Source organism: Sorex araneus, chromosome 2, assembly GCF_027595985.1.
Source record: "Sorex araneus isolate mSorAra2 chromosome 2, mSorAra2.pri, whole genome shotgun sequence".
Taxonomy (NCBI): domain Eukaryota; kingdom Metazoa; phylum Chordata; class Mammalia; order Eulipotyphla; family Soricidae; genus Sorex; species Sorex araneus.
Window position 1 is genome coordinate 366,467,266 of NC_073303.1, and position 18,311 is coordinate 366,485,576.

The 18,311-nt window shown below is 59.4% G+C and overlaps 1 protein-coding gene across 1 annotated transcript in view; it reads left to right on the plus strand.

Annotated features, from left to right (window-relative positions):
• The window catches only part of LOC101548454 (O-acyltransferase like protein-like), a 47,566-nt gene extending 29,492 nt beyond the window's left edge, over nt 1–18,074 (plus strand). The window contains exons 9-16 of the mRNA XM_055124860.1: nt 2,268–2,369; nt 3,567–3,732; nt 4,858–4,937; nt 7,147–7,260; nt 9,458–9,587; nt 11,979–12,165; nt 17,188–17,330; nt 17,830–18,074. Coding sequence (XP_054980835.1) covers nt 2,268–2,369; nt 3,567–3,732; nt 4,858–4,937; nt 7,147–7,260; nt 9,458–9,587; nt 11,979–12,165; nt 17,188–17,330; nt 17,830–17,955 — 1,048 coding nt within the window. The 3' untranslated portion in view covers nt 17,956–18,074. The remainder of the gene's footprint in view (nt 1–2,267; nt 2,370–3,566; nt 3,733–4,857; nt 4,938–7,146; nt 7,261–9,457; nt 9,588–11,978; nt 12,166–17,187; nt 17,331–17,829) is intronic.
• Nucleotides 18,075–18,311: the final 237 nt, after the last annotated feature.

An 18,311-nucleotide genomic window follows, 5' to 3' on the forward strand; every position in this document is an offset into this window, starting at 1 on the left:
AAGGGCAGAACTCAAGCTGGAGAACTGCCTCAGAAGGGAGGAATGAAGGTCAAGAAAGGTCCCGGGGAGACCCCAGAGAAGCCCTTGGACCCCCGAGATTCTTGCTCACAGGCCAGCACTGTGAACTGGTTGCTAGAAATGCAGAGTCTGGGGGGCTGGAGTGATAGCACAGCGGGTAGGGTGTTTGCCTTGCATGCGGTCAACCCAGGTTCGATTCCCAGCATCCCATATGGTCCCCTGAGCACCGCCAGGGGTGATTCCTGAGTGCAGAGCCAGGAGTAACCCCTGTGCATCGCCAGGTGTGACCCAAAAAGAAAAATAAAAAAAGAAATGCAGTCTTAGGCCCCACTCCAGGCTCTCTGGATATTACACTCCGGCCTGTTCCTAGACCCTGGGAGGTTCTGCCTCTGGCAGTCTGAGCCCCAGGCGATGGTCTCAGGAGGGAATTTGGGGGTCTGGCAGCATGGAACCAGATAACCCTCCCGCCCCGCCCCCGCCGTGCCATTCTCTGCCAAAGCGGTGAAGAAATAATTTTCCTCCGTCTTTATCTCTGTTCACTTCTATTGTTCATTGCCAGCCTTGGGCTCTGTTTGTTATGTTTTCAATTTCCATTTGATTTCCTGTTTGGGTTTGGACTATACCCAGCGGTACTCAGGGACTATTCCTGGCTCTGGACTCCAGGGTCACGCCTGTGGTGCTCAGGGGTCCCCTCTGGTACCTGGGATAGAACTGGGGTTGGTCATACACAAGACAAGTACCTTGACCGTTCCCCAGTATTATCCTAATGGCCCTACATTTGGTTTAGTTCAAAAAGTACACATATCAAAACTGCATTTGAACATGAAAATAGTCCTAATAGCCAGACATTGGTATATATCGCCACAATGCCAAGCCGAGCGATCTTCTATCCCACACAATTCCCACCATCTGTCTATACGTGAGAATGAAAACCACACGCATTTTTGCAGAGACCCGGAGACCATGTTTGCTGACAAAGATGCTGCTTGATACTCAGAGAGGAGACCTGGGAGCACGGTCCCCCCCAGCGAGCAAACTTAGAGTCAGACCCCAACGGTGTTTGTGTTATGCCCAAACCGTGTCTTGACCACGATGTCACTCTGCTCGCGTGGTGGGACCGGACACCCTCCATCAGAGGTGCTCCCGAGGCATCGCTGCCTTCCAGCCCGACCTCAGACGTCTCTGGCTAGCGTGGGGTTCCTGGACTCTCCATCTAAGTCTCGGGCTCTCAGTCCCTGAGCTGGTTCTCTGCAGAGCCTCTTCATTCCTCACGGTGCCTCGTTACGAGAGGGGCTGGGGCGCCAGCGCCAGGAGTGGGCTTGCTCAGGCCCCTGACACCGTCTCTCCTGAAATGACCAGGAGGCTGGGGCGGGGCTGTCTCTGCTCACCCCTCCCCCGCCGGGGCGCCTGTAGAGGGTCTGAGAAATAGGGCTCCTGTGAGAGAGAACCCCACTTGCTGCAATTCAGAAGAAGATCTCCCTGGCAGAGGAGAATATTCGCTGATCCTCCTGGATCCGTTTCAAGCCCAGCCTCCCGGCCCCCAGCCTTCTTTTGGGGCTAGGGAAAACACGGGTTCCTGAGGGCACACCCCCGGGCAGAAGGGTATGAATGCCAAGGGGCCCAGAGACGCTCGCAATCTTGTCCGCTCTGACATTATAGCTCCGCAGTCACCTCTGCTCGCTTGCCTTCTCCTTCTCTTTCTGTTATTTTGGTCATGGTGGGGATGCCATCACCCTGGTGCTGAGGCCGATTGGTGCTTGGTGGGGCTCGTAATGTGGGAATAAAACCCAGGTCTTTTGCACGTGCTGTCACGGTTTCCCAGTCACTGTCCCCGCTGTCCCTCGCCAAGCTCCCTACACCCCACCCAAGGTCTAGTTTCCTTTAGCTAAAGATTCTGGGTATAGAGTTTATCAGCAGGTGCCTGATGAAGAATCGTTGGTTTGGGGCCACACCTGCAGTGCGCAGGAATCACTCCTGGCGGTGCTCAGAGGACCCTCTGCAATGCCAGGGCTAGAACTCAGGCCGGGCACATGCCAGGCAAGCACCCTAACCCCTGGGCTGGGGGCGCTCTCCACCAGCCTGGCTCCAGGATCGCTGAGCTCAGGGCACTGGCGGAGTGCTAGGGGCATGAGCAAGAAGGAAAGCCTCATCCTTTGAGGTCTCGGCCACGTCTGTGACTGCGGTACAATACTCACTGGATCCGCACTGAACCACCCCTGACGAGACGTCACCGCCACCTTCTCTTCCAGCGGCTGGTTAAGCGCAAAGTCACTTTTAAAGCTGCGCCAGAATTCCGACGAAGGGCTAACACCCAAGTTCCTCCTCAGATACTTCCTCGGCCGCCTTTTGAGGTAGGTTTCTCTCTCTAGTCACTATTGCTATGAAATGCAGGTCAGTGTACAGCTGAGCCCCGAGAGCGAAGAAACTCTCCTCATGGGTCCCCTTGAATTGACTCTGGGTGAGATGCGCCATCTTGCCCAGATCTTGCCTCATGCCCTGAGCTGCCAGGACAGGCCCCGGGCACCGTCGAGTCTGAACTGGAATCAACCGGCTGGAAAATGATTTGAGGGGATGCAAATGATCGCTGCAAACAGGCAGGGGTTCAGGCCTCTGTTTAGAACTTTGGTGATTTGAAAACATCCATATGGGCGGATGTATTTTATTCCAACCATCACCCAGGTGGGATGCAGCCTGGGCCAGAAGCCTGGGACCACCCATACCTGGCAGGTGCTCAGTATCGCAGGTGGGGCTTGGTGGGGGGGACGGTTGGTTTGATTGTTGAGCTTTTGGGGCCACGCCAGGAGATGCTCAGGGTTTACTCATGGTTCTGCACTCAGGAATCACTCCTGGCAGTGCTTGGAGACCATACGGGATGCCGGGGATTGAACCTGGGTCAGCTGGATGCAAGGCAAACGCCCTCCCTGCTCTACTATAGCTCCAATCCCCATCAAGATGTTTTTTTTTTTACAACTGGAAATCTACCTCTTTTTTTGGTTTGTGTTGTAATTTGGGGTCACAACCAGCAAAAGCCAGAGTTTCCTCCTCCTGACTCTGTGCTTGGGGGTCACCCCTGGTGGGGTCCCAGAGACCCTTCATGATGCCAGGGACTGAGCCAGCGCTGGCTGCAGGCAAGGCGAGTGTCTTGCCGTGTCTGCCCTGTTGTCTTTATGTACTTGACAGCCCCGGAACCCAAATCTTGATGTTGCTCAGCCTCTGGCTGCAGTGGGTTCGTGACACATCATCGTGCGAGGACTCAAACTTCCCAAGAAGCCACAGACGATGGCCAGGGAGAAGGACTCGGCAGCTGCTGTGTGTCTGGGCTGCCTCAGGGAACTCTCTGAGCCTGGCTCTCAGGCCGAGACACGGGGGTGCACCTGGCGGGGGTTTGAGGTGTGGCGGTGACCAAGCCCCTCACTCAGGGTGTCCGTGAGTGAGGGGCTCTCGCGCCGAGGGACCTGGGCACCCACAGGGTGGCTCATGGGCACCGCGCCAGGCGCCCCTCTCCTGGGTCCCACTCCAGAGTGCCCCGTGTCCTCTCTCCCCGCCAGGCTGCAGCCCCTTCACGTGTACTCCGTATGCCTGTCGGTGACCTTGTTCTCGCTCGTGCCCTGGGGTCCCGTGTGGGAGGTGCCCCAGTTCCATCTGGACAGCTGTCGCCAGGCTTGGTGGACGAACTTGCTGCTGCTGAATAACTTCCTGTCGGTCCGCCAGCCGGTGAGTGCCAGTGAAAGGGACAGGCGGGGACCTGCCTGGGGTCTGGCCCAGGGCTGGAGAACTTTCTCCTGGGTGTTCTGGGGGCCGGGTCCCACCACAGGAAGATGGGCAGGGAGACCTCCTGTGACATGGAGAGGCCGGGGGGCGGGGGGCTGCACCACCCAGATTCCTGGGGAAACTCGGAGCGGGAGAGCTGGGGTGCACAGGCAGAGGGGTCCATTCTTGGGGTGCTTGGCCTGGACGCAGCCCACAAGCCCCTCACACTTCCTAGCCTATGGAAGGCATGGCCCTCACTCCACAGAAAGCCCACAGCACCATTATAGGGTCCCCTGAGTGCCTCCAGGAGTGATCCCTAAGCACAGAGCTAGGAGTCATCCCTGAGCAGCACTGGGTGTGCCCCCAAACATCCCCCCATCCCATTACAATAATCATAATTTTGTTGTTTTGGTTTTGGGCCACACCTGGCCATTCCCAGGGCTCACTCTTATCTGGACACTCAGGGCTCACTCCTAGCAGTGCTCAGGGAACCCTCTGGGCTGTCTGGTTGAGGGGCTCAGACACCTGGTTGAGGGGGATCGAACCCGGACCGGCTGCGTGCCAGGCAAACGCCCTCCCCGCTGGGCTGTGGCTCCAGCCCAGTGCTTTATAATTAGCACAGGCTCATGAGAGACGAACAGCGGTCACGCACACGACAATGAAGCCAGGATAATGGGCCACTATAATCTGGTCTCCCCCCGAGCACTGCAGGGGACTGATACTGTAGCCCATGGCTGACTGTGGCTGACCACAGAGAGGGGAACCCTTGGGACAGGCACAGCTGTCCACGGCATTCAGGCGACACAGACTGAACCCCAACCCACTGTACCCAGACAGCGGCCACTGTAGTTTTCCAAACCAGAGAGAAAACGTGCCTGAGGTCCAGGTCAGCCAATAGCCACCACTGGCCAGTGGCTGGTGACCGTGGCCAGGATCGGGGGACACAGGGCGTGTCAGGGATCCTGTGACTGGAATCCCTTTCTCTTCCCGGGGTGAGCGTCCCCACCGCCTGCTGCCTTCTGGGGGGGTGGCCCCCAGCAGCACGTGAGACCCACAGAGCCGACAGCTCCCCCCACCCTTTCTCTGCAGTGCAACGGCTGGACGTGGTACCTGGCCAATGACCTCCAGCTCCACCTCCTGGCCCCGGTCCTGGTCTCTGTCCACGGAAAGTGAGTGAGTCCCTGGGACAGGGCCTCTCCCCTGACTCGCAGGATGCCCCGGTTCGGTGTTAGGGTCCTGGTGGGAGGGACATGACCCCCATTGGAACACCGAGTGTCCGGCTTGCCCTCAGCTTCCCCTCGACGCCCGCTGTCTGCTGTGAAGCTGGGTGTCCAGCAGTGCTGGGCTTGGCCTCTCTGTCCAGCTGCCCTGTCCCGACACTCCTTGCCGTGCCTGCCCTGACCCGCACGCTTTCCAGGCTGAGGACCCAATAGGTCATTTTTGAGGCCTCTAGATTATTTCTGATTTTTTCATGATTGCAAATGTCACCTCAATAGCCATCCTCAACATGCTGCTTTTGTCAGTGGGCCCCTCGGCTGCCCGGCACTGCTCGCACTCCTGGCCGAGGGGCTCGCGCAACTGGCCGAGGGGCTCGCACAGCTGGTTGAGGGGCTCACACAGCTGGTTGAGGGGCTTGCACACTTGGTCGAGGGGTTTGCACACCTGGTTGAGGGGCTCAGACACATGGTTGAGGGGCTCGCACACCTGGTTGAGGGGCTCAGACACATGGTTGAGGGGCTTGCACAGCTGGTTGAGGGGCTTGCACACCTGGTTGAGGGGCTCAGACACATGGTTGAGGGGCTCGCACACCTGGTTGAGGGGCTCAGACACATGGTTGAGGGGCTTGCACAGCTGGTTGAGGGGCTTGCACAGCTGGTGAGGGGCTTGCACAGCTGGTGAGGGGCTTGCACACCTGGTTGAGGGGTTTGCATACCTGGTTGGGGGTTTGCACAGCTGGTGAGGGGCTTGCACACCTGGCTGAGGGGCTCGCACAGCTGGTTGAGGGGTTTGCATACCTGGTTGAGGGTTTGCACAGCTGGTGAGGGGCTTGCACACCTGGCTGAGGGGCTCGCACAGCTGGTTGAGGGGTTTGCATACCTGGTTGGGGGTTTGCACAGCTGGCGAGGGGCTTGCACACCTGGCTGAGGGGCTCGCACAGCTGGTTGAGGGGTTTGCATACCTGGTTGGGGGTTTGCACAGCTGGTGAGGGGCTTGCACACCTGGCTGAGGGGCTCGCACAGCTGGTTGAGGGGTTTGCATACCTGGTTGGGGGTTTGCACAGCTGGTGAGGGGCTTGCACACCTGGCTGAGGGGCTCGCACAGCTGGTTGAGGGGTTTGCATACCTGGTTGGGGGTTTGCACAGCTGGTGAGGGGCTTGCACACCTGGCTGAGGGGCTCGCACAGCTGGTTGAGGGGTTTGCATACCTGGTTGGGGGTTTGCACAGCTGGTGAGGGGCTTGCACACCTGGCTGAGGGGCTCGCACAGCTGGTTGAGGGGTTTGCATACCTGGTTGGGGGTTTGCACAGCTGGTGAGGGGCTTGCACACCTGGTTGAGGGGCTCACACACCTGTTGAGGGGTTTGCACACCTGGTTGGGTGGTTTGCACACCTGGTTGTGGGGTTTGCACACCTGGTTGGGGGGCTTGCACACCTGGTTGGGGGATTTGCACACCTGGTTAGGGGGTTTACACACCTGGTCGAGGGGCTCGTGCCCCCGGCAGCAGGCCCCTCAGGAGTACCTGAATCTCTCCGTCCCCGACCTCTGCTGCGCCCTGCGTCCCCGTCTACGCGGTCTCCCTGCGCCTTGGGGGTGTGCCCGGACCCCGTCTGGCCTTACCTCCATGCCTGCAATGTGGCTTCACGCTCCCGCCTGCTCCTCTCCCCAGCTCTTTCTCTCCTAAGTCAACAACCACTGCTGTCAATGTAGTGCTTCGTTAGGCGACAAGAAGGGACAAGCATGGTCCCCCTTGCCGGGAGGGGCGGGGGGGAGCAGACCCAGCTGTGCTCAGGGCTCACGCCTGGGAGTGCTCAGGGGACCATACGCAGTGCCAGATCGAACCCAGGTCGGTCACATGCAGAGCCGCCATCTTAACCCCGTCCTGTCTTTCTGGCTCCGGGCTTTGTTTCGTATGGGGGTCACGGTGCTGGGGCCCGTGTGGCGAGGGGAGCTGCCTCCGCCCTCGCTCTGGCCCTGGCGGGAGCCTCAGAGGGAGGCGGCCGGAGGCTGCTCCAGACACAGGAGCTGCAGCCCAAGGTCGTGCCGGAGGCCGCACAGCCACAGACGTGTGCCTAGGCCGGCGGCGGCGGCAGGAAGCCCGTCGGAGCCCCAGGCCACTAGCCCTGGCTGGCCTGCACGGTCCACCTCCCTCTCTTGGCAGAAGCAGACGCCTCCTGGTGGTCGTGGCGACCCTGCTGATGCTGGCGTCCTTCACCGCCACTGCTCTGCTCACGCTGCTTCACCGCCTGCCCGTGGCAGATCCGTCGGAGGCGAGGTACCCGCCACCTCCACCCGCCGGGAATACCCGCACCACCCACCCGCAGGACCCCTGCGTGCCGGCTGCCTGCACTGTGGCTAGGAAAAGCTGGGCGGGGTGCTGGGCTCTGGGCGGAAGGCCGAGGGGTTTGTTCCCGGACTCTGCATCCTTTCTGAAGGCTGTGGAGGGCGCGGTTCCCCCACCAAGGCACAGGGCCCCTCACTTCTCGGAGGAGAGCAGCGCCCCCGTGTGGCTCTATGCAGATCCTGCAAGCAGCCGCTGGGAGAGTGGGGTAAAAGGCAGGTGGGGAGGGTGGGGGGGGGGTCTCCTGCATGCACAGCGCCAGCCAGAGAGCCCTGGGAAGAAACAGCGTCCCCCACCGAATGAGCTCAACCTCCCGACCCGTCACGCCCAGCCGTGCCTCCTCTGGTCTTGGCATGGGCCGTTCCCTGCCCTACAGTGCTTTTCCTTCAGGACTGAGTTTGGGGCAGCACCTGCTCCTCCCTTCCTCCTGGTGCCCATTCCAAGGTCACTTTCTCAGAGCCCTCTTTGCCATAGGACAGCTCAGAGCAGCGCCCGGCTCGCGAGTCAACTGCATATACCTGTGAGGGGAAGGAAGGACGGAGAGAAGGAAGGCAGGAGGGATGGAAGGAAGGAAGGAAGGAAGGAAGGAAGGAAGGAAGGAAGGAAGGAAGGAAGGAAGGAAGGAAGGAAGGAAGGAAGGAAGGAAAGAAGGAAGGAAGGAAGGGAGGGAGGGAGGGAGGGAGGGAGAAAGGGAGGGAGGGAGGAAGGAAAAGGGGGGGAGAAGGAAGGAAGAAAGGAGGAAGGAAGGAAGGGGTGAGGGAAGGAGAGATGGAGGGAGGAAAGAAGAACATAAGGAAGAAAGGAAGAAAGGGAGGAATGAAGGAAGGAAGGAAGGAAGGGAGGGAGGGAGGGAGGGAGGGAGGGAGGGAAGGAGGGAGGAAGGAAAAGGGGGGAGAAGGAAGGAAGGAAGAAAGGAGGAAGGAAGGAAGGGGTGAGTGAAGGAGGGAAGGAGAGATGGAGGGAGGAAAGAAGAACATAAGGAAGAAAGGAAGGAAGGGAGGAATGAATGAAGGAAGGAAGGAAGGAAGGAAGGAAGGAAGGAAGGAAGGAAGGGAGGGAGGGAGGGAGGGAGGGAAGGAGGGAGGAAGGAAAAGGGGGGAGAAGGAAGGAAGGAAGAAAGGAGGAAGGAAGGAAGGGGGTGAGTGAAGGAGGGAAGGAGAGATGGAGGGAGGAAAGAAGAACATAAGGAAGAAAGGAAGGAAGGGAGGAAGGAAGGAAGGAAGGAAGGAAGAAAGGAAGGGAGGAAGGAAGGAAGGAAGGAAGGAAGGAAGGAAGGAAGGAAGGAAGGAAGGAAGGAAGGAAGGAGGGAGGGAGGGAAGGGAGGAAGGAAGGAAGTAGGTGAGGAGGAAGAGAGAAGGGTTGAGGTGAGGAGGGAGGGAGGAGAAGGGTGGAGGGAGGAGGGAAGGGGAGAGGGATAACTCTTCAGGCCTTTGCCCAGGGGACTGTCAGATCCTGCCCATCAGCTCAGGGGCCTCTGGGTGACCCGGTGACAGTCTCACTCCCGAGAGCCACCAGGGGCCTCTATTGGGGCCCTTCCAGCCCGGCTTCTCACTGCGAGTCCCCGGGCTCAGTGCTGGCCCAAGGGTGCAGTGTTGCTCGGGCCCTGCGTACTGCAGGGACTTGCTGGTGCTGGGGGGCTCTGGTGATGCTCGGGGAACCGTGTAGTGCAGGGATGGGTGGGGTACCTTCTCTCGGCACCCCCTGAGGAACGTTTCCCCCGGGTCTGCAGCCACACTGTTCACACAGCTGGAGCTGAGCCTTGGGGGTATCCCAGGGAACCCGGTTCCCTTAGAGCTTCCGCTTCCTGTAGAGAACCGCTCCTGAGGGGAGAGTGCGGAGCCCCGCCAACACGCCCCCAAACCCGCCCCAGAGCATTCAGGGCAGGAGCCCAGAGGGTCTCAGCTCCCGGGGCGGGGAGAGGGGCCCAGAGGGTCTCAGGTCCCGGTGCGGGGAGAGGAACATGTCGGGCGGATGTGAGCCAGCAAAAGTGGCAAGGGTGTTGGGAGCTGGATCTCTTGGGAAAGGAGCTCCGGGTAGCCCCGTTTCCCGGACATCACCAGGGACCGTCCGAGCTCAGACCATCGCCCTGCCCTGTGTTGGCGGGGCTCCACACGCCTGTCCTTGTCCCCAGTGAGGACGTGTCTGTGCTGTACTTCCTGGAGTACTACACCAAGCCCTACTGCCGCTGCGGCCCCTTCCTCCTCGGCCTCTTCCTGAGCCTGTCCATGCACCAAAGCCCGCCGGCGACCGTCAGGACCAAGGTGAGGCCCTCACTCACCTGCAGCGAGGTCAGACCCCCCAACACCACACCCCTGCTGCAGGCAGGACTCAGACGGCTCGTCCGTTCTGCTCCAGCATCATCTTCCCTCCCTCCCTCCCTCCCTCCCTTCCTCCCTTCCTCCCTCCCTCCCTCCCTCCCTCCCTCCCTCCCTCCCTCCCTCCCTCCCTCCCTCCCTTCCTCCCTTCCTCCCTTCTTCCCTTCCTTTCTCCCTCCCTCCCTCCCTCCCTCCCTTCTTCCCTTCCTTTCTCCCTCCCTCCCTCCCTCCCTCCCTCCCTCCCTCCCTCCCTCCCTCCCTCCCTCCCTCCCTCCCTCCTCCCTTCCTTCCTTCCTTCCTTCCTTCCTTCCTTCCTTCCTTCCTTCCTTCCTTCCTTCCTTCCTTCCTTCCTTCCTTCCCTTCCTCCTTCCTTCCTTCCCTCCTTCCTTCTTCCTTCCTCCTTTCCTTCCCCCCCCTCCTTTCCTCCCTTCCTTCCTCCCTCGCTTCCTCCCTTCCTTCCTTTCCTTCTTTCTTTTGTCACACCATCAGCTCAGGGCTTACTCCTGGCTCTATGCTCAGAGATCACTCCTGGTGGGGCTTGGGGGACCACACGGGGTGCTGAAGATCGAACCCAGGTCTGTTGCATGCAAGGCAAACACCTTTCCTGCTGTACTGTCCCTGTGTGATGCTTCTTAGTGCTGAAAATATGATAGGGCCTTCAGAGAACAGACTTGGGCAGGCCAAGTCGGGGCGGCCCCCCGTGGCCGCTGCTTGCCCTTCAATCTCAGGGTACCAGGGGTCACCAGGGTCCCTACTCGGAGACAGGCTCCCCGTCAGGTCCTCAGAGTGGCTGTCAGGCCGCCCCACACCCACTTCACATGGTCGGTCCTGATCTCAGAGGAGCCCTGGGACTCGGGCCGGAACGAGACTGACCAATTTTGGGTCCACAATGTTCCAACCAAGGACCTCGGTTCTTTGTCTTCCGTTATTTGTTATTCTAGTGCCACCCTTGGCGGTGCTCGGGGCTTGCTCGTGGCAGGGCTCTGGGACCGTGGAGGGTGCTGGGGATCGGGCAGCCTTCCCGCTCCTCCGTCGTTCTTGTCTTCCTGAAGGGAAGGATCTGGCAGGAGATGAGTTACCATTCCAGGTGCGGCACCAACAGTCATTACCTGGCAAAGGAGCACGTGCAGGGCTGGCGCCTCGGAGAACCTTGGGTCTCTGTGTCCAAGGAAGCGGTCAAGAGAAGACAGAGGGCAGTAGGGGATGAAGGGCAGACAGTCCTCACTGAGATGCGGGAGTGTCACGGGAGACCCACGTGCTGGGGGCACGAGGTTGGAAGGAGTGAGCTGGCCGAGGGCAGGGATATGGATGGGGGGAGACAGAGACACAGTACAGGGTTCAGGCACGTTCTCTGCACAGATCTACTGACTCCATCCTGGCACTCCGTGTGGTCCCCTGGTCTTGCCCAGAGTGCTCCCTGAGGACCGTCAGCGGCACCTCCTGAGCAGAGTCAGGAATAATCCTGATTTGAGCTTCACCTGTGTGCGCCCCCCAACCCCACCCCCCAAGAGTATAAGAGCTTGGGAATGAGTAGCACGATTGGGGCAGTGCTAAATCTGCACACGTGTCTAAGAGTGACACATATGCTTCTGAGTCACACGTACCATTAGCATGTAATGAGCAAGGGGTCACGTCAGTCAGTATGTATTTGGCGCAGACAGAGCAAGGGGTCACGTCAGTCAGTATGTATTTGGCGCAGACAGGGGAGGGAAGTGAGACAGGGCCCCCCTCTGTAAACAGAGCTTGCTCCACCAACTGGCTGGAACCCGCCTCCTAAATCATCTCTCTCTTTTTTTTTTTGGGGGGGTCACCTCCAGCGTTGCACAGGGGTTACTCCCGGCTCATGCACTCAGGAATTACTCCTGGCGGTGCTCGGGGGACCATATGGGATGCTGGGAATAGAACCAGGGTTGGCCGCATGCAAGGCAAATGCCCTCCCCGCTGTGCTATCGCTCCAGCCCCATCTCTCTCTTTTTTTTTTTTTTTAACTTTTTTGCTTTTTGGGTCACACCCAGCGATGCTCAGGGGTTACTCCTGGCTTTGCACTCAGGAACTACTCCTGGCAGTGCTTGGGGGACCATATGGGATGCCGGGGATCGAACCCGGGTCGGCCGCGTGCAAGGCAAACGCCCTACCCACTGTGCTATCGCTCCGGCCCCAACCCATCTCTCTCTTTTTAATAAAAAAAAGAAGTTTAATTGAATTTCTTTGGGGGGTGTGTTACCCTTAGGCACTGGTTGAGGCCGACAGACCGCCAAGTGACGGTGACGTCACACAGAGGGGTGTGGGGTGTCAGGAGCAGCCCCGGGGCCTCTGAACCCCCTTTCTTCTCCACAGGCGCAGGCCGCGCTGGGCTGGATGTGCTCGCTGTCCGTGCTGTTTGCTGTTGTCGCACCCGCTTACGTGGCAGATGACTCCTCAGCGACCACCCCAGCGGTCACCGCCCTGTACCAGGCCACACACCGGACCCTGTGGGCAGCGGCTGTGGGCTGGGTGCTGTTTGCTTGTCAGCAAGGCTACGGAGGTAGGTGGGGAAGCGGAGGGGGCCGGGACGGGCAGGAGGGGGGCCGGGCTCCTCTCCCGCTCACCCCCCGGGAGCCTTCCGCTTGCTGGAGCGCAGACCGTCGAGAGCTGTGGACTTTGACGCCCACGGGCGGGGGCCTTGCACTGTCTTGGGTCCTGCACAGATGCACATTTTGCAGGAGGAGTTGATGGCCCCCTGGGAGGCCAGGCTGGCAGCCGGAAGAGAAGGCAGGCGCGGAGTGAGGGGAAAAGCACCAGGGCGTAGGGCTGGAGTTCTGACTCGCCCTCCCTGGGCCTCGGTCCCTTCTTCCGACAGCAGGGACTGAACAACCCCAAGCTCCCCCTCGGCGAGCTACCAGCTGGGGTCAGGGTTTCTGTGGAGACCCGCTTTCAGGGTGTGGGAGGACAGGAGGCAGAGGGCTTCGGGGGAGAGGGTGGACGGCACCCCAGCTTGGAAGGGAGAGAACACGCTGCCCAGCCGAGCGGACCACACCTTGAGGCGGAGCGAATGAGCCGTGTCTCGGGGTGCCCTGTGCAGGCGGTGAGGCCAGACGGGGCCCCTCAGGCACGGGGTGGTGCTTGAATGTGAACCTCACACCATGCTGAGGCCCAGGACCCTCATTTCTGGGACTCTGCCCCCTCCACTTCCCCTCACAGGCCGCAGAAGGAAAGCTGCACGTCCTCTGAGGAGGTATCAGCATCTCAGGGCCAATGTTTGGGTGACATGACCACATCCCAACCCACTTCCTCCCTCTGACTCTGAGCTCTGGGCAGTGGTGAGAGCTAATGGCCCCGTGTCAGCCCAGGGCATCTACACCAGGGCTCTCAGCCTGGGCCTCAGGCGATGTCTCTGGATCCGGAAACTTCTGGATGCCATGGGTTAAGAGGGCTGGGTCAGGTCAAGGAGAGGACCACACACGTCTGCAGCATTAGCATGGCAGTGCCATCTCTCTCCTCAGATGGCATCTGTCCATCCAGGTGAGACCAGGCCCTTGGGTTCCCTCCTGAGCAATGCATCATGGGTCAGCAGCCCATCATGGTGGGAGGGAGGTGTTGCTCTAGTTTGTATCTCCAACACCATGCTTGAGACATCAGACTGATGTGTGTGTGTGTGTGTGTGTGTGTGTGTGTGTGTGTGTGTGTAGAGATAATGGGAGAGATGCCACTGTTAGGGGCTATGGGTAGACCAGATGACCGATTCTAGAGAAGAGCATTGGAAGAAGTGTTTCACTGAGACACTGGATGCCGCAGGATCTCCAATCACCCCTTCCTCCCCCTTTAGTCATGGCAGGAACTGACCACCCTGGTCCGGGCTCTTTAAAGTTGGAGTTTGGGGCATTCCAAGATCACCTTCTCTCTGTGTCATTTCTTCAGTGAGTTCCAAACTTCAATATTGTGTCGGCTCCATCCGAAGGGAAAAGAATCCTTTGGATCCGTAATGTTGGTCTAGGTTATTTGAGTTCCAGACATAAACAAAGCTAAACCTAGGTCCACATTTTTATGTTTCTAGCACATCTATCTGTAAGCCCCAAACAAATGGATATAATAACTATAAAGTCAATAAGGCATGAAAGAAGCACATTAATAAGGCCACGGCTGGCTGGAGCCGGCCCTAGCCCATGCAGAGAACAAGGACCGATACCTGCATGGAACGGGATCTTCAGGACTCAATTTATCCCAGATTTGTTTGTTTCACAGTAATTCTTGGCTCCTCTTGTCATTTGGGCATTCACTAGGGGACAAAGGCATCTTCTGTCTATGAGCTATCTCTGTTTATTCAGTCGGTTTCATAAAATAACGATTGAGCACTTGCTCTGTAGCAAGTCCTGTTCTGGATCAGGACAAGAGAAAAAAAAATCAAATCCATCCCCTGCCAGAGAGCACAGTGGGCTGAGGGGAATGGAGAGACCAGAAAATGCTAGATGACTGAATAATGACCCCCCCAAAACAACCCTGGGCCTTCCGTGGGCCCTTGAAGATGCGATTAAATGAAGGCTCTTCGGGAGTTTGTCTTGGATTCCTTGGGTGGGATGCTTCCATGCAGTCACTTGCATCGTCACAAGAGGAAGCCAGTGAGATTTGGAGGTGCTGGCAAGAACTGCTGGGACCCGAGATGTGGATTTGGGATGGAGTTTGGGTTTGGGCTCTGCAGAAGACAGAAATAATACATTCCCGTCTCCAGTTACCATATTTGTGCTCCATGTTCAACAGCCAAAGCAAACAGATCCAGAGGTGTGCTAAGTAAATCCCTTCCGGGTACAATTTCAGCCGTAGACAAACACAGTTGTCTTGGCAGTGGAGTGGAGGGTGGGGACGCCAAACTTGTCAAGACAATCTTTTAAATCTCACCGACGTGAGGGGTAGCCAAGCACAGAGAGATGGTGGACATGCCTAACGGGTGGACACAGCAAACTGATAAAAGGGAAGACCAGGCTGGCGGCTTCCTCTGAGCACTCACCTGTTTGGGCGGAGGGAGGAAGACAGCAGGGCAGACAGACGAAGGGAAACCTTAGCAGCCAGAGAACCACAGGGTTGGAGGGGATTAGAGGCCACATGAGGCAGCCACGGAGCCCCAGTGACAGAAAACAGTTGCAGCGAGGACAGTGGTGGACTTGAGAGACGGAACGAGCAAGAGACCAGCGGGGGCGACAGACAGCATCCACGGGCACTGGGGAGGGTCCAGTGACTAATAACCCACTGCGAGGCCTGGGTTAGTAGGCATTGGAGGATCCCAGACTACCTTCCTTTCTTATTTTGTTTTTTTGTTTTGTTTTGGGCCCACACCTGCGTATGCTCAGGGCTTACTCTTGGCTCTGTGCTCAGGAATCATTCCAGGCGGGGCTCAGGGGGCCGTATGTGGTGCCGGGGATTGAACCCAGCTCAGCTGTGTGCAAAGCAAGCTCTGTATTTCTCTCTCTGGCCCCCAAACTAGCTTCTTAAAGCTGTTAAATAAACAGCTAGAACTTCATAAGCTCTGGGGGATCTGCATGCTAATTCTGCATACAAAACTCAAGGGTCCACCTTCGGGGGACAGTAAGGCAGGGCTCGGCGGGCAGCCGGCAGGGGGCGCTACAGCACTGACTTCGGCGGGCAGGAAGAGACGTCCAGGCTGGGCGGTCTGGAGGGGGACAGAGGGGGGGAAGGGGGGGCAAGATGCTGGACGCTATTCCCAGTGCCCCAGGCGCGATCTGCTGCATGATTCCAGACAACGGCAAGTGGCCTGGGGACTGTTCGGGGAGGAGAAGGACAGCAGAGGCAGTGGCAGCTGTGACAGGAGGCGGCTGGAGATGGTGTCCCAGGAGCAGGAGAGGGAGGAGTCCAGCAGGGGGGCGGCGGAGGGAGCAGGAGGAGCCTGAGCTGGAACGCGTGTGTGTGTCAGGCGGGTTGACAGCTCTCGGTGGGCGAAGGAGCAGTGTGGCCCCAAGGAGCTTGTCCTGCACAACTGAGCCAACAGGGACACGGGACAGAGCCCAGGACCCAGGCTCTGCACAGGAGCCAGAGACTCCACACGCTCCCTGCCCTCCTCCTGCTCGCCCTCCTCCCCTGCTCCCCCTCTGCCTCCTCCTTCCTTCCCTGCCTTCCTCTTCTCTGCCTCCTTCCCTCTCCCCCTCTCCTTCCTCCTCCTCTTCCTCCTCCTGCTCCTTCTCTTCTTTCTTCCCTGCCTTCCTCCTCTCTTCCTCCTTCCCTCTCCCCCCTCCTTCCTCCTCCTGCTCCTTCTCTTCTTCTTTTCCTTCCTCCCTCCTGCTCTTCCTCTTTCCCTCTCCCCCTCTTCTTTCTTCCCTTTCTCCCTCCTGCTCTTCCTCTTTCCCTCTCCTTCCTCCTTTTCCTCCTCCTGCTCCTTCTCTTCTTCCTTCCCTTCCTTCCTCCTGCTCTTCCTCCTTCCCTCTCCCCCTCTCCTTCCTCCTCCTCTGCCTCCTCCTGCTCCTTCTCTTCTTCCTTCCCTTCCTTCCTCCTTCTCTTCCTCTTTCCCTCTCTCCTTCCTCCTTCTTCCTCCTCCTCCTCCTCCTCTTTCTCTTCCTTCCTCCCTCCAGCTCCTCCTCTTTCCCTCCTCCTGCTCCTCCTGCCTCTTGTTCCTTCTGCTCCTGCCCCTTCTCTTCCTTCTCCTACTCCTCTGCCCCCTCCCCTGTTTCTCCTGATCTTCCTCCTCCCTCTCCCTCCCTCCCCTCCTCCCCCTCCCCTTTCCCCTGCTCCATTCTTTTTCTCCCCCTCCTGCTTTTCTTGTTCATGCTCCTCCTCTGCCCAACCCCACTCCCTCTTTTCTATGACCTAAAACCCGCAGCAGAAACGGTGTCTCCCCTGGTTCTGGAGACTCGACACTCAAACACTCAAACCGTGGGTGCCAGCCGGGTTGCTTCCTGCTGGAAGCTCTGGGGGAAGCTGTTCCATCCCCTGGGCCTTGGCTCCACCCTCTCTGCCCCACTGCCCCACAGCCCCACGCCTCTCCATTCCTAACTCCTGACGACACCTGGCGTGGGGTTCCGGGCGCCCCTGACTGTATGAATGATTTCCCCTGGAGCTCCTGACCTTCCCTGCGCCCACAAAGACACCTCCCCCCTGGGATTCCAGACGGACAGATGCATCTCAGCTCAGAGTCTGGGCCAGAGAGGGATGGCTCACTCACGGTGGCAAGGGGGCTAGTAGGGGACCGTGCTGGGGGGCGTGCCAAGGCGCTGCCTACGTGTGCTGAGCAGGACCAGGGAGGGGGTTCAAAGGCAAAGGCTTCAGCCAGAGAGGAGGAGCGGGCGGCGACATCACCCGTCCCTGGCTGTGGCGCAGGGGCCCCAGGCCCGGCAGGACCAGGGGTGGGAGCTGGGAGCAAGTACTCAGGAGTGTGAGCGGGGACCAGGCTGGGGTGGGGGTGGCCCTAACCCCGTGTGGCTGGCCGACTCCTAAGGATCCTGGGACCAGGTGTGTGAGCTTGGGACCCCGGTCTGGGAGCGAGTATCCGGGTGTGGGAGCTGGGACCCTCGCGAAGCCTGGTGGGGCGTCTTTCACGGCCCCTCGTGACGCCCGCTGTCCTCAGGTCTGGTGAACCGGCTGCTCTCCTGCCGCCTCTGGCACTTCCTGGCCGACATCAGCTATGCCTGCTACTTGGTGCACCCCGTCCTCATCATCCTCTACAACGGGCTCCAGGAAACGCCCCTTCACTACACAGACACCAACATGGTGAGCTCCCCGCCCCCCGCCCCTGCTCCCCCTTCATCGTCGCAACCCCAGGGGGTCAGCCTGGTCACAGCCCGCCCTCCGAGCTGTGTTGGCACCTCCTGCAACCCCAGGGGGTCAGCCTGGTCACAGCCCGCCCTCCGAGCTGTGTTGGCACCTCCTGCAACCCCAGGGGGTCAGCCTGGTCACAGCCCGCCCTCTGAGCTGTGTTGGCACCTCCTGCAACCCCAGGGGGTCAGCCTGGTCACAGCCCGCCCTCCGAGCTGTGTTGGCACCTCCTGCAACCCCAGGGGGTCAGCCTGGTCACAGCCCACCCTCTGAGCTGTGTTGGCACCTCTGCCGCTGCCGGCTCCCTAGGCCTCGTGGCTGTTCCCTTTATTTGAGGGGGGGCGGGGGGCTTCAGCCAGCCCGAGCATTTGACTGATTTCCTTGGGACCCTTGGTCCGCACACGCACCGGCCCGTGGAGTGAGGCCGCGCCCGCCCTGGCCCTTCTCCCCCCAGCTCTACCTCTTCCTGGGACACTGCTCGCTCACCGTCACCGCGGGGCTGGCGCTGACGCTGCTCGTGGAGAAGCCGTGGCAGGGAGTGCGGCGGAGCCTGCTGGGGGCCGGGCCTGCAGGACCGTGAACGCTGCGCCCGGCGGGAGGCAGGTGTGCAGGCCCCGTGGCGTGGCGGGGGCGCAGAGCCCGAAGACGGGGTGGCCTGCTCAGGCGACTGTCCATTTGTCCCTGGACAGGACAGTGAGTCTTAATCTGCCCTCAACCTGCTGCTCTGTATTTCACAGGCAAGAGTTCTGAGTGCTTACGGGGAGCACTGTTCTCTGAGCATCTTTTCCATGGCCCGGCAAGTGCCCTCGCATATACTCTTTTTCCGTAAGGAGGGTCAAAAGTCCAGATTTCCTTTGGCCTCGCCTGGCATTGATTGTTCCCTCTCAGTGATCGTAGAAAAATATCAAACGTGGTGGATTAAACGTAGCGCGGGCA